A 22499-nucleotide genomic window follows, 5' to 3' on the forward strand; every position below is an offset into this window, starting at 1 on the left:
AAGTTGTGCCACAAACTTCTCTTCTCCCCAATCCTATTCAATACTTCCTCATTAGTTATGTGATCTACCCATCTAATCTTCAGCATTCTTCTGTAGCACCACATTTCAAAAGCTTCTATTCTCTTCTTGTCTAAGCTATTTATCATCCACGTTTCACTTCCATACATGGCTACACTCCATACAAATACTTTCAGAAATGACTTCCTGACACTTAAATCTATACTCGATGTTAACAAATTTCTCTTCTTCAGAAACGCTTTCCTTGCCATATGACTATAGTAAGCAAGTTCAAATGGATGTAGCTTGCAGCAGCCATGCATTTGCTCATGATAACAAGGACTATAGTGGAAAGCTGCTTCAACCGAGTATTAGGAATGAAATGAAAAACCTACAGATTCTGCTTCTTAATTTAAGCATGCAGAACAATGTTTTGATAAATTACACTTTGAAAATCGCGCGATAAAGTAAGATTATGTGGAGACGAACTAGAAATGAATACCAGCCACAGCGAACTTGTGTTAAAGCGACGCAATATCTGACGGCACTGCGGCAGTAGTGATCAGCACGCCAGACTCCTTTGAGGAGGGGAGCTCCGAAGATGAAGCGGCAGCCAGTGTTTGCCGTAGACTAATATCTCAGCCCGACCCGTGTCTGTTTTTCGTGCAGACGGCTCGCATTTCCGAGTCGCAGCGAATCTCTTGTTAATCGCCGTGGCAAACGCCAAGGCCATTTCGGCTTGCTGGTGTTTCCGTTGACTTCCTTAAAATACACAAAACGAAAGAATTTAGAATTTTGTAAGTAGGAATGGCATCGCCACGTTGAAACTGGCAGATGGATTATCTGAGAAGCAGAATATCTTTCGTACCCAGATGAGCATTTCTTCACTGGCGGGAATGGAAAGTCTACATGGTGAATGACTTGAACGAATGCCAGCAAACCGCTACTTCTTTATTTCTAGTCAGTTAGTTCCAAAATTTAGACATTACAGTGGTAGAAATTCTGCTATGGAGCAGAAGGGATTGTCAATGAGAAACTTTTTCAGATTATTTTCAAATTATTCTTTGCTGTCCGTCAAACTTTTACGTTACTGGGAAAGAGATCAGAAAGTTTTGTTGCAGCATTGTGAACCCTATGTGTGCTCACAACCAACTTAATGTGACATAATGAATGTAATTTTCTACTTCTGGTTTTGTAACTACATAAATCCATTGTTCCTTTAGAAATGTAGAGGATTATTTGCAACAAGCTTCATAAGGGAACAAATATAATATGAAGCAGTAGTCAAACTAACTCCTTAAACAGATGACTGCAAGCTGCTCCTGGATGAGCACTTCATACTACTCTTATAGTACGTTTTTGAGCAATGAAACCTTCATTTTGTAAAGATGAGTTACCCCAAGAAGACTATTCCACATGAGATTACTGAATGAAGATATGCAAAATAAGTCAGCTTACCGATTTTCCTCTTGTAAATATTTGCAGTCGTTGTAAGCGCAAATGTGGCTGATCTAAGACGTTTTGGAGTTCCAGAACGTGCTTTTCCCATCATTATGGACACTCAAGAATTTCGAAATTTCCACACTATTTATTATTTCCACAACAATTCACATATCATTAGTGTAGCACCTCTAGATATGTTGCGGCTTTTTAAAATTGTGGGGGAGACCATTGCCAGAAAACCAGTCAACGATACTTTCATGAACATTGTTTACCGTTTCTTCTGTTTCTATGTGTATGCTTGGACCCATTACAGTACTAGTGTCATCCGCAAAATAACTAATTCTGCTTGATATATATTAAACTGTATATCGTTTACAATATGAAGGACAATAGTGGACCTAAGACTGAGCCTTAGGGAATCCCATAAGTCATTTCTCCCCATTCAGAATAATGTCGCTGGACTGCATTGGTTGGATTACTTAGTATAACTTCCCACATTCTTTTGGTTAGATATGACATTATCCATTGACTGGCTATACCATCAATCCCATGAAACCTCAGTATATCAAATATTGTGATTGATACATTCAAATGTCTTAGAGAGGTCACAGAAAATACTTGTCTGTGGAATGTACTGACTAAAATTCCGTTCTTATATGAACTTATTATCAATTTTAATGGAACTTTCCAGGTGGAGATCGCATCACAGCAACCCTAGAGCACTTGCATGTACGCCTTATTGCCATATTTCGAATTCTGAGAAGTGTCGAACCATTGGCATGATGGTAGGAGCGTATCATAGCGATATATTGCACACACAGTTGGTGTTGTACTACGACTGTTATACAAGAAGTGACGAGGTGGACTGAGGTCAACGTTGTGGCCAGAAGAGTACGAAAGGGTCCTTCCAGAAAGACTACACCGAAATAAGATCGCGAGACTGCTCGACTGGCTCTGACAAAGACACTGATGACAACAGTTTAAATCTCGTTAGTGTTTACCAATAAAATGTCACCACGAACCGTCGACAACCAGTTACTGCAAGCTGGGTTGAAATTTCGAGCTGCCGTGTGTTGTTTACCGCTGACACAATACCACAAACAACAGAGGCTTGCATGGTGGAGGGCGACAGTCAATTCGAGTGTTCTGTGGTGTTCAACAGTGAGTTTCGCTTCTGTTTGTGACGGTCGGGTCACGCGTCAGTAAGCGACCTGGTCAAAGGTCACACGTAGCTGCGATTCCCGAGACCCATACCTCGCAAAATCCTGCAGTCATGGTGAATGAAGCTATCCTATAAGGCAAAGGACGATCTGGTTATCGTTCAACGCAAGTTGAATACTCACAAGAACGGAAAGCCCTGTTTTCTAAGCCTTCATAACCAGAGTACCATATGAAGTAGTCCAGCAAGCTAATATAAAATTCCACACTATAGCTCGTATCATGAACTCCTTGAAGAATGTACAGATCCTTGACTGACCTGATGGGACCACTAATTTTTCACACATAGAGCATTCTTGTCATATGATGGGATGAGTTGTACATTCATGCCAATCTCCAGCCAGAAATATCCACGAAATGACACAACATGTGTTTCAGATATGATACGAAATTTCTCAATATGACGTTCGGAGACCGATTGCTTCATGCTACAAGTAGTACGCCTCATACTGGATGATGGACATCATACCCGAAAGGAGTGAAAGTTTAATCATTTAATACGTATTATATGAAGCACGATTCCACAAAGTTTGATAAGTACAGGAATTGGCCAAAAATAGGGGAACACCGAGTGAAATGTATACCTGTACATAAATGCCGATGCTAGCAAAGCCAGAACGTTGCGCTGCTGTATTTGACAACGAAAGACACCTCCGCAGTATCCTGAATACACTGCAAGTGTCAGTTGTGGTCATAACAGTGCTGTACAGAGTGATTTTTTTCCACCGTGTACAAAGTCTAGGGATTGATCGACGAGAGGATACGGAACAAAAAAAGGTCTCTTGAACTTATGTCCAGAATACTAGGTTTCCATGCTAGAGACCATTTATTCAATCATGCTCTGTTACAGAAACTGCGGTCTATTAAGCGCTGTACCATGCAGGGTAGTACTGTTCCTCATACGTCATGCCCTATCCTGCCATAGTCTTTGGTAACAACGCGTCCGATTAACTTCTTTTGCTGACTCACGTTGTAGTGAATGTGATACAGTGTTGTACACAATAGTTTCGTATTCGAATCGAGACCTTGCTGACATGATGTTTACTTATGGATAGGCGAATGGCAATAGGCGGCAGGCAGCAAGGTTGTGTCATGAGACCTATTCCCGCCGACAACAACCACAGCATTCTATGTTTGCAACAGTGTTTCGTCGTTTGTCTGAGACAGGGTCATTTCAGGAAGCTGGAAATCAAGTAAGACGTTCCCGAAATGTTCGGACATCAGACTTTGAAGAAAATGTGATTAACATTGTGGAAGGCGACCGCCGTGTCAGTACCAGGCAGTTGGCGCGCCAGTACAGTAAGCCAGACGACCGTGTGGAACGATCTCCACGACAATTGTTGCTACCCTCATCACTTATAGCGTTTGCAGGGCTTACTAGCTACAGATTTTCCACATCAGGAGCAGTTTTGTCACTAGTTTTTCCCTAGGCAACCACGATTCCCGGATTTGTCATCCATGCGGTTCGCAGATAAGGCTAGTTTCAAGCGGAGTGGTATCTACCCCTTTCATAACAGTCATCTGTGGGATAGTATACAGAACCCCATGGTATGGTGAGAGCGAATCGATGGCATCGATGCAGCCGCAATGTGTGGGCAGGGATGATTGGCGACCTTAATTTGGGACCAGTCTTCCTTCCACGTCGTCTAACAGACCAGAAGTAACGGCGATTCTAGCGGGTGAGGTTGCCTCCCGTGATGGAAGAAGTACCATTAATGTGGCCGCTACATGACTAAACTCACTGAATAGAGATATCTCTGTGTTCTGAAGTGAGGCTGCGTGCTGCGCAGGTCTTCAACATTTAAACTCGGATTGTTGTATCATGATTTCGGTACAACATCGTTTGTTTCTATTTGCGCGAAGACTGAAACTTTTGACATATTTTTATTAGTAAAAGAAATGTCGAGCAATTGTTGCTGCTAAGGTAGCAAATTGAAATAAATTAAGAAAGGAACAGTTTTCATAGACATGTGACAGAAAAGTTCAGTTACATTTATAACAGTGCTAACAGGCATTATATCTTTCCAAAATATGAGGCTGTATAATAAAGTTTAAAACTGTGTGTGTGTGTGTGTGTGTGTGTGTGTGTGTGTGTGAAATCTTATGGGATTTAACTGCTAAGGTCATCAGTCCCTAAGCTTACGCACTACTTAACCTAAATTATCCTAAGGACAAACACACACACCCATGCCCGAGGGAGGACTCGAACCTCCGCCGGGATCAGCCGCACAATCCATGACTGCAGCGCATCGGACCGCTCGGCTAATCCCGCGCGGCCAAGCTTAATACTGTAAGATTAAGTCTGCTATTCCTTAAACGCACATTCGCGACACAAAGCTTAGATAAATTCGTTAGTGTGAGAATGTATTGACCGTCAACTCGTTGAATGTACACATATTTCGAGCAATGTTCATTGCATGCAAGATTCCTAAACGACAATCTGAGCCAGTCTCCGCTTTATGCATATTTTTAAACCGTAGTGTACAACATAAAAAAAATCACAATAGCAAGCAGTACTACTGTGAAGACGACTTGGAAGAAAGTGTGTTTAATACTTTAGTTTCCTTCAGAATAAAGAAGATTTTAAAAAAGCGTTTTTATTTTTTGACAGAGAGATGTGTGTGAGATAGAGAGAATCTTACGCAACCATAGTCCAAAACACTCCCCATCTAGAACTGCCATTATATAGTGTCCGCAAAATAACAACGTCTTTGGCCACAGTTCCACTACGTAACGCTCATAACATCGAAAATGTTTTATATTTTATTATTATAAGTGGCGTTACTGCTACTGTTCCGATTACGCCAGAAATTATCAACGAGGCATTATGTTCAGGTCATAAATGAAAGGTTTTGAAAAAGTTAGTACAAAGTATCGGCTGAGATTTTGGCAGGAACTACAAAAGATACTAAAACGTTACATATTTAATACGATAACACAGGTGAGAGAAAAGTTTTCAAAAAACATGGAAAAGAGTTAACTTTATTTACCGAACACGTCACAGGACACGATTTTTCTCAACTAAGCTTTACGTTCTATTCTAACTGATGAACTAATATAAGCAATTTCTTCCAGCAAAATTAGACATTTACGAGAATGAACTTACCATTTTGTTGTTGATTTCGTGAAAGTGAATCTCGCATACTTTGTCTACGACGTCTTCATTCTGGAACGTGACGAAACCGAACCCTGAAACAAAAGAAACAAATGTCAGTAAATTCCAAAGCACTATGATTTCTAAGCGCTACTAGAAATCAGCAAAATCGTTTTAATGGTGTAACTCGCCGAAAACAGCCACATGCTCAATCGATAACAAAAGCATACCTTTCAATTGTTGCAAACGAGTTGCTCTATTTATTCCATGGCACGTCTCGATATTTTACCGCAACTTATCTGTTTGCGTTAATTCCGTATTTTTTGCGAATAACAGAATGTGGGATGTTTATTCCGTCTCTAAGCATTTCGATGCAGGATTGTCAGGAAACGCAATTCACACAGCCATCATTCCATGGTATGGCTAATGTTACAAAGAGGTTCTGTTGCAAAGATGTCGCACTCGCAGCGGTAAAACAGTAACATGAACGAAGCACATTTTCAAGCCGGCTGGTGTGGCCGAGCGGTTCTAGGCGCTACAGTCTGGAACCACGCGACCGCTACGGTCGCAGGTTCGAATCCTGCCTCGGGCATGGGTGTGTGTGATGTCCTTATTTAGGTTTAAGTAGTTCTACGTTCTAGGGGACTGATGACCTCAGAAGTTAAGTCCCATAGTGCTCAGAGCCATTTGAACCATTTTGAACATTTTCATATGTGAACCAAAGTTGTTAATTAATTTGCTAGCGCCAAAGTTTCGGGCACAACAATTTTCACAAGCCACATAATCTCTGTATGAAACTATATTTATTTTGTGAGATCAGTTGTTCTTCTGCTATCAGATAGACATAACATCTTCATATTACTTCATCTAATGGATATGTTGGATTTTGATTTTATTGTATCTCACGTAGTCTCTTCTGCATTTGCGAAAAGCAAACTGGCAAATGCAACATAAAATAATCCAACATTACGAACAGCAAAATTCTGCTACAACTTGCTAACGATTAACGTATCATATAAACATGCCAAGTTGATAGAATAATGTGATGGCGGATAGCCATGAACATAGTTCTTCAGAAGTGTGATGGTAGAAAAACTGGCTTATGCTCGAAACTAGGCAGTCAACAAATTAAATAGCTGCTTTTGTTCTTATATGAATATATCCTCTTACAATATTTAAGAATTTCAAGACACGCCGCACTTAAAACGGAATGTACTATTATGTTAACTGCTGTTCTATTCACGTACGTCAGGCAGTTGGGAATTTATTACACTAATAATGTGTTATTCCCCTATACAAGAGCGCAACAACTGAAACAATTTGCACATTGTTTCACCCACGTAAGTTCAGTGACAACATACGAAAGAAATTTAACTACAACCCATCTCGGTAACGCATTAATTACACTTTCATCCAAGCCTACGCTATGTACCGTAGCGCTTTGTTTCACATCAATAGATTCAACCATTCAAAGAGAATGATATATCACTTCACTTCATTACTACGTTTCATTCGAAAAAATTATTACGCATTGCTTATTGCACCCAAAGCTAGTGAAAAAGCAACTACATAGCTATAAGACCCATAACTGTCAAACACGCAGTGACGCATAAATCGGAGATTAATGTGGTACCGTGATTAAAAGCGATATAATACGAGATTTCCATTTAGTGCGAGACATGGTAATTGATTGCCTATTACGCTAAGCGAACAGTCACAGTATCTCGTTAAAGCGTAGATCGAATTTGTATGCTAAAGTGATAAACATGATGCACGAGTGTTTGATAATAGCCACTGCCAAACCTTCGTGAAAGAAGTGGCTAGTTTCAGCGGAAATAGCAACGGCCTGACCTCATTTACATGTATTTGCAGTTAACCACAAAGCCCACATGCTGATCACACACCGCTGATAATTAATGTCGTTCCTTCGTTTAACATAAGAAAACCTTATGTTAGTAGGCCCCGCCGAGTTAACATTGTCTGCAGATGCCGTACAGAATTTTCTGCTGCACTGTAATGGAATAGGCCGCTTCATCAGCACTTTCGAAAAGTGTAGTTTTATGTTAGCCGTACCACAATAAAGAGAAAAGTTTCTTCTGCTTTAGACAAACGGCAGAAGTGCATAAAACGCAGAACGTTTCGGCAACAATGAACGCAGTTCGCGGAAAGGATGGAAGAAACCGAAAGCGCAGCGTGGAAAATCTGGCCAACGAAGCGTTTTAACAGGTTTTGCATGAAAAGACATTCAGACCGAGATTTTTCTTTCATTTCCCGTCGGTTATATTACCTGACAGTGGACAGGTCGGACGGAATCTGTGAGAAAAGAAACAGAAAAGTGTCTGAATAGAGGAGAGATTACTGGTGCGTTTGATTGGAGAAATTTCAGAATTACGCTAGAGGTGAAGCGTATGAGTCTTTCGCTGCCACAATTGAATACAACGGCGCACGAAGGTAGGAACAACTGGATAGCTACGAAAGTGTACGAAAGCAAGCCGTCAGAACTCTAATCGCGGGTGTGGAGTTTGATTCGATTCCCTGAAACCTAGAGAAGCAAACGGCTCGGTAGGTATGGAGTAATGCGAAACTAAGCTAAAGTTTGCAAGAAATAAAATTTAAAGCTTTATGAAGGCATACATTAATAATTATCGCACTTCGAAAACTGTATAATTTTATAGACCCGTGAACATCCAAGCAGATTAAAATTCGAGTAACAGAGATCGTGACGATAGTGTGAGTTTTCTGTAGTTATTGGGAGCAGGTGATAACACATTTATTTTACTTTTTGTTTTTACAATAACAATAGTTATTCTGGTGCGTACTGGCAGATTAAAACTGTGTGCCGGACCGAGACTCGAACTCAGGACTTCTGCCTTTCGCGGGCAAGTGTTCTACCATCTGAACTAACCAAGCACGATTCACGCCCCGTCCTCACACCTTTACCTCCTCCAGTACCTTGTCTCCTAACTTCCAAACTTCACACAAGCTCTCCTGCGAACCTTGAAGAACTAGCACTCCTGGAAGAAAGGATATTGAGGAGACAGGGCTTAGGCACAGCCTGGGGGAGTTTCCAGAACGAGATTTTCACTCTGTAGGAGTGCTAGTTTTGCAAGCTTCGCAGGAGAGCTTCTGTGAAGTTTGGAAGGTAGGAGATGAGGTACTGGCGAAATTAAAGCTGTGGCGACGGGGCGTGAGTCGTGCTTGGTTAGTTCAGATGGCAGAACACTTGCCCGCGAAAGGCAAAAGTCCTGAGTTCGAGTCTCGGTCGGGCACACAGTTTTAATCTGCCAGGAAGTTTCATATCAGCGCACACTCCGCTACAGAGTGAAAATCTCATTCTGAATAGTTATTCTGATCGCCCTTGACGACACATCTACGGTTTTCATATTAGCTGCAAAAAATATGGTCGAGAATTAATTGCAATGCTTGCACGTCAATTTTTCATACCTTGTTACAGTTGTTTAATATTGTAATGTCTATTTGCTACCATCACAACATCACAAAAAAACCGGGTGTGACTTTCTGTCGTGCAGGCTTAAGACAGACATCTTTCACCACGCTACATTGACAAATCATCTTGGGAATGTCACTGCAACAGTTTTTGTTATTTTACTGGCTTTGGCATCGACCACCATTTTAACCAGCAACAGCTGTCACTTCTCATTACACTTTCGATTTAAAGTGGCTTTTTTCGGTAACATTTGCAATTAAACTCTACAATGGATAAAATTAACATCGCTTTCTGAGCTCAGCGTCTCACTCATTGCGGATGGATACTAGTGCAACAATTAGAGTAAACAAATGAACAGAAAACGACACATCATCGTCCTTGTTATCGTAATGGCCGTAATATCAGTGTATAATGTATGTAGTTCCTGGTGTTGAGCACTGAATTAACAGTGGAGCATTGGTTTTTACATCGCGAAACATATTCTTCGTAAGATCAGTATTGTAAAACAAGTTACACTGTTTTTAACAGACTGGTCTTCTATTCGGGAAAGATGGACGCTGGGATCCTCAACCTGACATCGTGGTTTTGGTTTTCGCTGTTTCTCCAGATTACTTCGACAAATGCCGGGACGGTTCTTACTATAAGACCACGACCGACCTCCTATTCCATCCTTGTCATACAGCATCTGCAAGTATATAAATACTCAGACATATGAAATAATTTTTGTTTTAAAACTGTAATACGTTGACAGGTCCTGCAACAATGCAATGTTGATCTTCGAATGAACAAAACTACTACTATAAATACTGCCATTTTGTTCGTTAAAACAAATAAGCCAGTAAAGTACACTGCGCATCAGTTATGAAGGCACTAATTTTGGAAAATATTCTACACATCTCTCCTCCCCCCCTCCCCCCTCCAGCCGCGAGCGACAGCCACTGATGTTTAGTTTCCTTCGGTGCGCCTAGCGGTCAGTAACTTTACACTTCGGGCTGACCATGTTTCATAAGCAATACAATTTCATGCCGTGTTTACCGCAGCATTAAAAGAATTACGAGGGAGGTGCCTCCCCAAGTCCTCTTCTGTTCGTTAGCCGACAGATAGTAAATAGTCAACCATGTCGCAGAAATACATTACCCCAGTTACGATCATGGTTTTCGGGAGGTTTCCCTTCGTTACTAGGCGAATGCCGGAATCGTAAATCTTCACTTAACTATGAGGTGGTGTGCAAAACCTCCCAAAAATTGAAATTTGCTCGCATGTGGTTACACGGAAATATAGGTGTCTCCCTAAATATTCTTCTTGAGGAGCGTGCGAAGTGGCTGAAAACTGAGTGAGTTTGTCAGTTGTTGGCCGCGTTTCCAATAGTAGGCGGTTTTGCGATGGCTAGCCTGGAAGAGAATGCGAATCTGTAGAAGTTTTCGTTTTAATCTTGGAAAAACCACTGCCGAAACGCACATGAATCTAGCTTTAGGAGACAGCGCTTTAGGTGAAACCCAGACTTACGACTCATGTAAACGTTCAGAAAACGAGTGAACATCAACTGATGAAGACGACCGTTCCGGTCGTCCTTCAGCTGACTTCACACCAGAAAAAGTTTAGAAAGCGTGGGATCAGATTCTGCAATATCACAGGCAGACCATTCAAGACCCCTGCCACCCTCTGGAAATAAATTGTGGTGTGTACCCATTGTGCTGCGAGAACTGGACATGGGAAGGAATGGAGGGAAGTTTGGGCCACGACTGGTTCGACGATCAGAAGCAACGTACTGAAAAGCGACCCAATTTCTCGTCCAAAGACTGGCGACGAAAGTTGGGTTTGTGGTCATAATCTTGAAACTGAGCAAAAATAATCCAATGGAAGAAATCTCAAGAAGTCAAGAGTAACAATAAGTACTTGTTGATTTATTTTTGTCACGTTTCAGGAGAGTACGTGACGCGCGAACGCCTGTGTACCTCACCACTACAATTCACGACCGCATATGGGCTACATCACGTTGAAAGTTTTATCCAAAACAAAATGATAGATGTTCCCCACCCGTCGTGCTCACCATTTGAAGGGGCGAAGATTTGACACAGAGGAAGAGATTCAAGCAGAATCGCGGGGGACACTAAACACCCTAAGAACGGCAGAGTGGACGAATATTTGATGTAATGGAAGAGATTCAAGCGGAATCCCACCCTAAGAAAGACAGACATCCAGGATGCAGTAACGATGGGATCGATGTATCAGCTCCCAAGTGGACTAATGGTGCACAATATGATCCAGGTTAGACGTATTAAAGTTATTTAATATATTTCGATAACTTTTGTATACCAATTCGCATTCCCAATCGGGAATCCCTCTGCCCCATTCCCAGTCTGCCATCATACTTAGCTGAAAAGAGCGAAATTCTACAACTTCCGGTCTTGCTCTTAAGAGTCGGAAATAGAAAAACAGGGGTTCAAATGGCTCTGAGTACTATGGAACTTAACATCTGAGGTCATCTGGCCCCTAGTCGCGCGGTCCCAGCCTGAAGCGCCTAGAACCGCTCGGCCACTCCGGCCGGCAAAAACAGGGGTACAGTAGTTTCCAGACGCCCTCCTCTCCACATTCCCTTTCCCCCCTCCCCCGCGCCCTCTCTTCTTTCTTTCTCTCCTCTCCCTCTTCACGAACAGCCCTCGAAAGTGAGACGTACTATACTAGCGGACTGTTACTAAGTAGACGGACGCTACCAGTGAAGCGAAGTGGCAGGGTGCGCCGTTCCACTGCTTTACCGCAGCAAGGTAGCGCGCCCCTATTACCTTTAAGCATCCTGCAGGGAATCGCTGTCCATAATCAGGCGCGGAGTATTCGGGGCCACGCTGCAGCAGTCGCGGGGCGCCCGGCCCTAATGAGGGATCGATGGACCGCCTGATGCGGTCCCAGACAGCTGCTGTCCGCGTGCCTGCGGCGACTGCAGCACCAGCGACACGTGGCGCCCATGTGGGCGCACAGACTTACGTGCTGTCACGCTGTGCGTATTCTTAATAAAACACGAAATCATTTATTCGAGGTAGTGAACTAATCTACGAAGTCTCTTCAAAAAATTCCGGAACATTCGTAATTTTGCACCAACGGTTTGTTGGAGCCAAATGCGGTTGGCATCCCTGCGCGTGCCTGTGTTCAATGTGTAACTGCCGGAAATTTCATTATTGCATGTCTGTTCGTTATTGTTCAGTGCTGTATTGTGCCGCACAGTTCGCGGATTTCGAGGTGGCAGGGCTACAGGAGCAACACATCTGCATTAAATTTTGCATGACACTCAAGAAAACCTTTCCAGAGACACCAAATGATGCACGAAGCCTACGGTGGTGAGTGCTGAAGCCGTATTCGGTGTTACGAATGGTTCACATGGTTCAGTATGCCCTTCGACGTCTACCGACGACTCTTATGTCAGAATCTTCAATGAAACTGTGCGTGCCAATTGAAGACTGACTGTCCCAGAGATTACAGAAGAATGTAACATTTTAGTTGGATCATGTCATGAAAATGTGAGAAGGATCATGTCATGAAAATGTGAGAAGGAAACGGCCTGAAATGTGAAGAGACAATTCATGGGTTTTGCATGACGGTAACACACTCGCACATTCATCCCTGTTTCTGCGTGACTGGTGCACAAAAAACGAAATTACTGTGCTGTCTTATCCCCCATACTCTCCAGACCTGGCCCCTAAGGACTTTTTTTATTATTTCCAAAGTTGAAAACTCCAGTGAAAGGACGAAAATTCGCATCCAGCAAGATGCGTACCAAGGCTGATTCCGGAAGTGTAAATGGCGTTGGGAGCGGTGTATAGTGGAGGAGAGTATGCACAGTAAGCAAAAGGTACGCGTAGGAAAATGGTTCAAATGGCTCTGAGCACTATGGGACTTAACATCTGAGGTCATCAGTCCCCTAGAACTTAGAACTACTTAAACCTAACTAACCTAAGGACATCACACACATCCATGCCCGAGACAGGATTCGAACCTGGGACCGTATCGTCGCGCGGTTCCAGAGTGAAGCGCCTACAGCCGCTCGGCCACTCCGGCCGGCGGTAAGCGTAGAAAAATTTTCTGGACAAAGTTGTGGAATTTTTTGAGCAGAAATCGTATACTAAAGACTCAATGAGATAAATAAGGAACTGCTAGGCAACAGAGCTGTTTGTCACAATCAGCTTTATATGGACGGTGAAAGTGAACCGAAATTGAGTCGTACGCTTAATTAAATGGAACTTGTATTAGCTATTCATTACAATCAATATACACTGTATCTGTGGACAAAGTTGATGACATTTCCAAAAACCACCAATGCTCAGTAACAAGTTTTTTTTTTTTTTTTTTTTTTTTTTCGTCTGTTCTACCGTTGTGCACTGCAGTGATTATGCGGTAGCAGCTGTTGTGGTTGAGGAGCTATGAGAGTGTGAAGCAGTCACCGTCATTGCGTGATTTTCATCACGGCGTCAACTCTCTCTTTAACATCACTGTGTTTTTCAAGTGAAAAATTCGTCACTGTTCTATAATGTTCTTGATATTTTACTACTATTGTCTAGCATTAATGAATGTATCTGAATGTTGTAGAATACAATTTGGAACCGCAACGTGGCGCATTGATCCTCACTCCGGCAAAATAAGTTGTGCAAAGTAATAATAATAGCGCGTCGAATAATTGTATGCGCATATAGATCAACTACACAAACAAAGAATGTTTTGTGAGTGAACAGTTTGAGCAACAATAAATGACGTAGTTCAACAAACAAGTCAACGAAGGCAAGAACAAAAATATTTAAATCCATTGAATAAAACGTTGAACCAAGACGTAAGCGTAAACTTCGCGACAGAATTCCTAAATTCGATCAATGTTACCCTACTAAACAATACCATAACAGCGGAAATATTAACCAGAAAAGGAAAAGGTACTTCAGTATTGATACGATAAGGTCGACCCCTTCAGCTCTAAAAGGCTTCAGTTTCCAGCAAGATCAGCTTACAGCATGACTGTCAAGAGAGCACAAGGGCAAACATTCCATTGTTGCGGAGTGAATTTAAAACAATTGTGTTTCTCATAAGAACAACTATAGCGTCGTCGTGCGTTGGACAGCCACAAAACTTATTCCTCTTTAGTATGGGCAGAATATGTTGGATGCGACTCAAATCAAATTATTAATTTCCACTTTTTTTTAATTCAGAAAGCAAACGGAAAAAATCTCAAGCTAAGCGTGTCCTTTTCAGCAAGAACTAAGGCAAATTCAATACTATGAGCAGCAGCTGGACGGCTAAATATTGTACTTGAAAAGGTGGATGAATGTTGCGATCTTGAAAAAAGAAGAGAGAAAGAGAGGGCGCAATATAGACATATTAGCACGGATTGTACATTGAAAAAGGGTTTTTTCCGTTTTCAGAAACTTAAATTCGAAAAAAAGACTCTGAGCACTATGGGACTTAACTTCTGAGGTCATCAGTCCCCTAGAACTTCGAACTACTTAAACCTAACTAACCTAAGGACATCACACACATCCACGCCCGAGGGCAGGATTCGAACCTGCGACCGTAGCAGTAGCGCGGTTCCGGACTTAAATTCGAAAATTTTTTCATTTACCTAAAGTGTTCCAGGCGACTTTTGTCTGTTTATTTCTTTTGATTTCCATCTATTGAATGTCTTCATCTGGCCTAAAGACGAATGTAGCCATCAATAAGTCCGATGACGTTACTTTGCACTTTTTTTATGAGATAGTTAAGAAGGCTTCGGAAAACGGGACCCCACAAAGCATGAACTAGATAGTGTAAAACAGTGAAACGTGAATGATGTTTTATATACACTTGCCGAATTGCTCACTTTCGACATTGATAGTGCCATCTGGAAGGAGATGATAAAAAAAAAGAACTGCGTAGTAAGAGAGTGATACATTGTGGTACTCTAACGTGACTTCTGACGTGACATGGAAGCCAGACGAAAAGAATCATATGTCAAGGAAACACTAACGTTTCGGACGTGGGCAGGAACGAATCTTTAGATCCAAAACTTTTACGTAACACTGTCGGAGTGTAATAAACGTGAGGGCTAGAGCATTAAACTGATGAGTTTACTCTTGTAATAACCGGAAAGGCGCGGAGAGAAGAAACGACGGCACAGATTCAAGAGGAATTGGGGGGGGGGGGGAGGGCGGTAAGAAAAACCGGGAAGAAGTTCGGCCTGGGCGGCCATGTGTCAGCCGGTGCCCGCGCCTGACGTCAGACGAGAAAAAGGCGCGCTCTGGTGCTACACGCGTGAATTATTGAGACTGGCTGCGCCGCTCCGCCAGATTAAATGAAAATGGAGATTAAAGTTTCAGCACGAGGTGTCCCGGCGCTGCTGTCTCTCGCTGGTTACGCCCCAGCCGCCACGCTCTGACGTGGGTCGGCGGTCGCTTTCTCGAGGAACAATCCGGACATCAGCGGCTAGGCTCGGAATTACTTGCTAACAATGTATAAAGTACACCCAGATTGCCTTGTGACGGGCCCCAGCACCCCCCAACCCTCTTATGGGTCCTCATCCTCCATTGGCTCCTTTCCCCCCTCCCCCCTTCGCTTTTCCTCACCTTACCCCCTTTTTTATTTTCCCATCATCTGACCAGTTTCCCCCCACCTGCTCTCGGCTGTGGTATGTCATATTTTAGTGCAGTGTTCCAGTGACTGTTCAGTGTTGTTTCGTCTTTTCCCAGCGAACAGAAACCATGGTGTCGCTGGGTGTGAATTTTATGACTTTTGCGAACAGAGACCAGACTGTCGCCGTGTTTTTTAATTGTCTGTGTATCATTTTACCTGTCTGCTTCATATGTATTTTATTAGCATCATCATCCCTTTGTTCTCTGTTTTAAGTTCCACGATTTTTTCGTCATGTTACCCTTTGTCTCCGATTTTGTTGCCTGTTTTTTTTTATATATTATCTTCTCCTTTTTTAAAACAAAGTCTGTAGGCTGAAGAGCGGCATACTAAGCTGCTGCCAGCCTGCCCCCTTCGGGGGGAATCGAAACTCAATAAAGAAAAAAAAAATATATGACGGGAGGTGGCCTCGCATTCGGGAGGACGACGGTTCAATCCCGCGTCTGGCCATCCTGATTTAGGTTTTCCTTGATTTCCCTAAATCGCTCCTGGCAAATGTCGGGAGGGTTCCTTTGAAAGGGCACGGCCGGCTTCCTTCCCCGTCCTTCCCTAATCCGATGAGACCGATGACCTCACAGTATGGTCTCTTCCCCAAAACAACCCAACCTCAGCGGGAAGTGGTCCACGGTCCACAAGGTACTGAACCTGTACAGCTTGTTGTTCCGTTGAGCAGTGATCTATTGTACTGTGTTAGCTGTCCTGTCAACGTAACACGTCAACTGAATATACAGGGTGATTCAAAAAGAATACCACAACTTTAAAAATGTGTATTTAATGAAAGAAACATAATATAGCCTTCTGTTATACATCATTACAAAGAGTATTTAAAAAGGTTTTTTTTTTCACTCAAAAACAAGTTCAGAGATGTTCAATATGGCCCCCTCCAGACACACGAGCAATATCAACCCGATACTCCAACTCGTTCCACACTCTCTGTAGCATATCAGGCGTAACAGTTCGAATAGCTGCTGTTATTTCTCGTTTCAAATCATCAATGGTGGCTGGGAGAGGTGGCCGAAACACCATATCCTTAACATACCCCCATAAAAAAAAAATCGCAGGGGGTAAGATCAGGGCTTCTTGGAGGCCAGTGATGAAGTGCTCTGTCACGGGCTGCCTGGCGGCCGATCCATCGCCTCGGGTAGTTGACGTTCAGGTAGTTACGGACAGATAAGTGCCAATGTGCCTCCTATCAGGAGGTTTAACACCATACTTCGTTCGAAATGCACGCTGAACAACTGTCGTCGATTCACTTCTGCCGTACTCAATAACACAAAAAGCTTTCTGTTGAGTGGTCGCCATCTTAGCATCAACTGACGCTGACGCCTAGTCAACAGCGCCTCAAGCGAACAAATGTACAACTAAATGAAACTTTATAGCTCCCTTATTTCGCCGACAGATAGTGCTTAGCTCTGCCTTTTGTCGTTGCAGAGTTTTAAATTCCTAAAGTTGTGGTATTCTTTTTGAATCACCCTGTATATTAAAAATGGCTGAAAACGTTTTTGTAATGTACACAGAGTTCCTAAAGCGGCATTTCTACTAGTGGTTGAAGATAGCAGTTGTTCAAAGTTATTCAAAGTTGTTTGTAAGGTTCATATAACTGTAAATAAAACCAAACCTGTAATAGCCCTCCATACGTTACTGCCAACCAACAATCTTACAGCTTCCATCTATCTGGGAACATCCCAAAAATCCATCCTATTCCCACTATTCTAACTGCTTTACACGTCAAACATGCCCAAGCCACTTCCATCCGACCACCTACGCCATCTTACGAGTAATTACTCCCAAATTCCTATTGCCCACTGACAGCTGTACGTAGTGGGCGTATTGGCAGCACGTTCCATATAAACAACCATCTTTACTGAAGCGACTTACGCCACAATGATTTGTACTTGAACACTGCAGTAGAGTACGCCTGCTTAGCTGAGTGGTAACGTGTTTGCCTACCATGGAGCGGGACCGGGTTGGATCCCCAGCTGGCTTGGAGATTTTCTCTGCTCGTGAACTGGGTGTTGTGTTGTTCTCTTTACATTTCATCATCATCAACGACACGCGAGTCGTGCAATGAGGCGTCGACTGAAATATGACTTACAACCGGCGGCCGAGCTTCACTGAATGGGGCCTCACGGCCAACAAAGCTTTCATTGTTCATTGCAGCAGAATATTAAAGTGAAATCGTTATTAATTGGCAGTAAGTCGTGGACTGTCCATGACTGTAATTTCTAGTTTAGCAAATATACATTAATGATATTTCGTTACAAATTTTATTTTCTAATTGCTCTGCAAAGAGTTTCGGAGCTATAACTCCGTTTCCAAGGACTGTATGGATACACTGAGCGTTACATCTGCTTCAGTTTTTCACCTCACCTGACAGTGGTTATATTTAACGAGATAAACTATACCTCAGCCTGGATTAACCCGTTAAGTACCAAGCTTTTTTCCTTCCATCTACATTTATTTCTGTGTTGCGTGATTGACACAGAGACGAGGAAAAGGAATATAAAATAAAAAAAAATACAACAACCTTGAACTACATTATTCTTTTTAATCGATTCCCAAATGGGGGTCATGGCACATGCCACGCTCTTTTTACATTTTCTTTTATTTTTTGTGCCAGGCAACAAAACGATCAATATGGAGTTTCACATTGCACAGAGATCACTACTTCCTCACATTTTTCTTGCAAATTGCACATTTTATTAGTTTCTCCAGTGTTGTGCGTTCAATCACATGTCTGTTGCTATAAGTCCTAAGTCCAACTGGAACACGTGAAAAGGATAATTTTGGGTACGATGGACGTCCTGCCCTTTTCGAATGAGAAGCAGCAGATGATTGAACAAGATATGACTTCGCGACTATCCTCAGGAATCGAAGGAGTGGAATCTTTTCATTCAAGAGGCAGTAGATGTGCGCGTTGACCAATGCATTTGTGAAAATGGGTACTACCGTTTCTTACCGCGAAGTCTCACACCATATTTCTGTACAGTCCAGTCCAGATTGTCCACACCTTCCATATGATTGTTATGTTCTGAAATCATTCTTGGCTGTGGAACTTGCACTTCTTTGCTCCATCTCTTTGCTTGACTTACAGGAAGCACTGTTTCATGGTTTGACAAGAGCTTTACACAATTGTTCTCCTTCCACATTACTACCATTATCTCCGTATTCTTGTCAAATCTATAGTCATACGCTCCTCTTTGTTTCTTCTTCATGTTTTCTCAGATTCTATTGGATAGTTATTTATTCGGTTCATACGGGCAGTTACAGTTGCCCTTACTCTCAGTTCTGAGAGCTGTTTAATCAAACGGAAACTTGTGAAAAAGTAATCAAAACATATTTTGTGATGGTCAGGAGTCCGCAGGAAAGAAATCGTATTCAACACAACTGATTTGCCAAGTCCCAGAACTGAAACATCACCTGTATCCTTCGACTTTTCTTCATAGACTGACATATGGTAACAGAAACCGCTTTGAGAGCTGCATATGGCCACAGTTTGACTCCCATTCTCACTGGTTTCCTGCGAATGAACTGTTTTAGGTAAAGGTGTCCATAATATCATACCATTTGCTCATTAATGCTGGCTGTCGGAAAAACATTGAAATTTCATGAAATTATTATTCAGTAATCCATCAACGGACGAATTTTAAAAAGTTTATCCCCTTCGTCAGGTGGGATTTTGTTCAGACGTGTGTTATCATTGAAATCAAGGTGGGGCTTTATTTCCAGATATCTGTTGCGACTCATACACTTTGTGCACACTTTATATCAAAGTCCTCATCTTCATTCCATTATAGCTTTTCCTGTGGATGAGCATGGTATCCAGCGAAGTCACTGACAATCAAGTTCAGTACCTGTTCAGTACCTGTGTCATCATTGAAATGAAGGTGGAGCTTTATTTCCAGATATATGTTGCGACTCATACACTTCGTGCACACCTTATATCAAAGACCTCATCTTCATTCCATCATAGCTTTTCCAGTGGATGAGCATGGTATCCAGTGAAGAGTAGTATACCTACGAACTTTTTTATGCATCCATTGGATAACTCATAGCTGTAATTATTGTTCTGTGTAGCATATCGGACACTTTCACTGACAATCAAGTTCAATACCTGTTCATCAAAAAATTCTTCAAAGCACTCAACAGCAGATTTTCCTTTTAGTGCTGCTACCAAACTGGATTTTCACCTTAATTTCTGTTGTATCAGGATAGGATTTAAAGTCGCATGTTCCGTTGTCCTATTAGAAGTGATAATAGCTTTCACATTCTTCTTTCGTTGGCCTGCATATTCCTCATTTTTCTTTTCTCCACTGGCATGAATTTCCAAGGCACCTGGCACATCAGATGGAACAGTATTTTTAAATATATTTTCGTCGATATGTTCACAGTCAGACATCTCATCTACACGATCTGGAGGGATCTCAACAATGTCAATGGTCTCATTCACATCACCATTATCGCCAAAAGAAGTCATGAAGTTCGGATCATTTACAATTTCTTCAATTTCTCTCATAGAGAGTGCTTCATTGCGACTCAGGAGCAAATAAAGTTTTATGTGGAAACTACCATGAGCGTCAAAAGGGGATCGAAGGTCGGACAAGTGTCATGCAGATATGAAATAGGTCTTTGAAATAAATGATCGATAAACATCTTCTCAGACCACTACAGAACATGTCTGTACACAGATATTAATAGTTATTTATATAATAATATAACTTACGCTGTTTTGAAAATGTGCAACTCTTGTAACGCTGAAAAACGTAGTTTCCTCACAAAAATAAAAATCTACAACTCATTCTTTTAACTACAGCTGACGAAATTTCAATGCATGCGCTCGACAAAGGTCTGGAGAACAATGGGAAACGGTAGCATTCGCTGCCAGCATTATTAGAATTGCAAAACTTCAGTTACAAGACGGATCCCCAAATGGGGATCATGGCACTTAATGGGTTAATGAGGTACAGACAAGAGCCTGATGCGGTAGTTTTACAGCATAAACAGCAAAAATGTAGTATGCTATAAAATTATTTTTCTTTCATCATTTGTGAAGACGTGTCAGTACGAAAATGTTTCGCAAAGGTATGAAATTATCTGTAAAGTATGTTGTAAGTCACTAACTGCTCTCATTCTCAACCGCTGAATTAATATAATCGGGGTATTTGGGTCATGCCAGTTACGATGTCTCTAGACATGTACACAGCTTCTAGCAGGGATATTTCTCTTAGTGCGTCAAAGCTGTAACATAATAGTATGCCTCTTAATAAGTAGATTATGACAGGATCTTAAATTTTTAAATTCGGTCAGTAATTAAATGAAATATTGAATATCAAATTTTTGTTTCCCTTGATAGACGTTATACAGGCAACCAGTAACTGAAAGCGGAGTGCTATGAACTGGGTTAGCCTTTACTAATGTACAGCGTGACAATTATTGAACTATATGAGACGAAATCGTCATAACTTCTGAATAGTTTGCGTTACGACGTTCAAACTGCACGGTTGGCCGCGGTACATGATGGAAATTCTTATGCATATTTGGTGTTTGGTTTAGCGGGGAAGTCCACATTCATTTGAATGGGTTCGTCAATAAGCAAAACTGGCACATTTGGGGGACTGAGAATCCGCATTGCGCGATCGAGGTGTTTCTTCACGCTCAGCAGGTGACTATGTGGTGTGCCATATCCAGTCACGAAATAGTCAGTGCCATATTTCTTGTTGGCACGATGACTACCGAACAGTACGTGAAGGGTTTGGTAGATGATTTCATCCCCTTTATCCAAAGTGACCTTGATTTCGACAAGATGTGGTTCATGCAAGACGGAGCTCGACCCCATCGAAGCAGGAGAGTGTTTGATGTCCTGGAGGAGCACTTTGGGGACCGCACTTCGGCTCTGGGATACCCAGACGCCACTGGCATGGGCCTCGATTTGTCGCCATATTTTCCGGATCTGAACACATGCGACTCCTTTTCATTGGGCTATATTAAAGACAAGTTGTACAGCAATAACCCGAAAACCATTGCTGAGCTGAAAACAGCCATTCAGGAGGTCATCGACATCATCGATGTTCCGACACTTAAGCCGGTCGTGCAGAATTTTGCTATTCGTCTGCGCCACGTCATCACCAGTGATAGCAGGCATATCGAACATGTCATAACCCAAATACAAATGTCTGTGGTGACGTTTACATGTTGAATAAAGTGTGTGCACGCATTAGTTTGCGATTAATTTACATTTTTCTTCATCTAGTTCAATAATTATCACCCTTTATGTGGTATTTAGCTATAACGCGATACGGCCTAAACACGAAATTATTTGTTATGATTAAGAAGGACACTGCATCTTTTCTGGATAATTCGAAAGAAATCCATTTCACCATCAGAATAACTTAGCTACTAATAAGCAGATGAGACTCGGTTTTTAAAAATGAAGAGAGTCTGTCTGGAAGCTGTATTGTGGGGCAGGAGGTAGTATTATTCATGCTGTATCACCCGGCCGTTCATTATTTCCGAGTTGCACTACCCGGCAATTAAGTGTACACAATTAGTTCACTACTCACAAACGCTGCCGTGACAAATTCCCTTACTGATGAACGGCAGTCGTAAATATCATTTCATAACAGTACAATGGTCTTTTATGGAAAACAAAAGCGGCTACAT

General features: G+C 42.0%; 1 protein-coding gene across 1 annotated transcript in view; it reads right to left on the reverse strand.

Annotated features, from left to right (window-relative positions):
* The window catches only part of LOC126094195 (RNA-binding protein Musashi homolog Rbp6), a 1305639-nt gene that overhangs the window by 97133 nt on the left and 1186007 nt on the right, over positions 1 to 22499 (reverse strand). Inside the window, exon 6 of the mRNA XM_049908777.1 lies at positions 5765 to 5847. Within this exon, the coding sequence (XP_049764734.1) occupies positions 5765 to 5847 (83 nt within the window). The remainder of the gene's footprint in view (positions 1 to 5764; positions 5848 to 22499) is intronic.

This window comes from Schistocerca cancellata, chromosome 1 (genome assembly GCF_023864275.1).
Source record: "Schistocerca cancellata isolate TAMUIC-IGC-003103 chromosome 1, iqSchCanc2.1, whole genome shotgun sequence".
Taxonomy (NCBI): domain Eukaryota; kingdom Metazoa; phylum Arthropoda; class Insecta; order Orthoptera; family Acrididae; genus Schistocerca; species Schistocerca cancellata.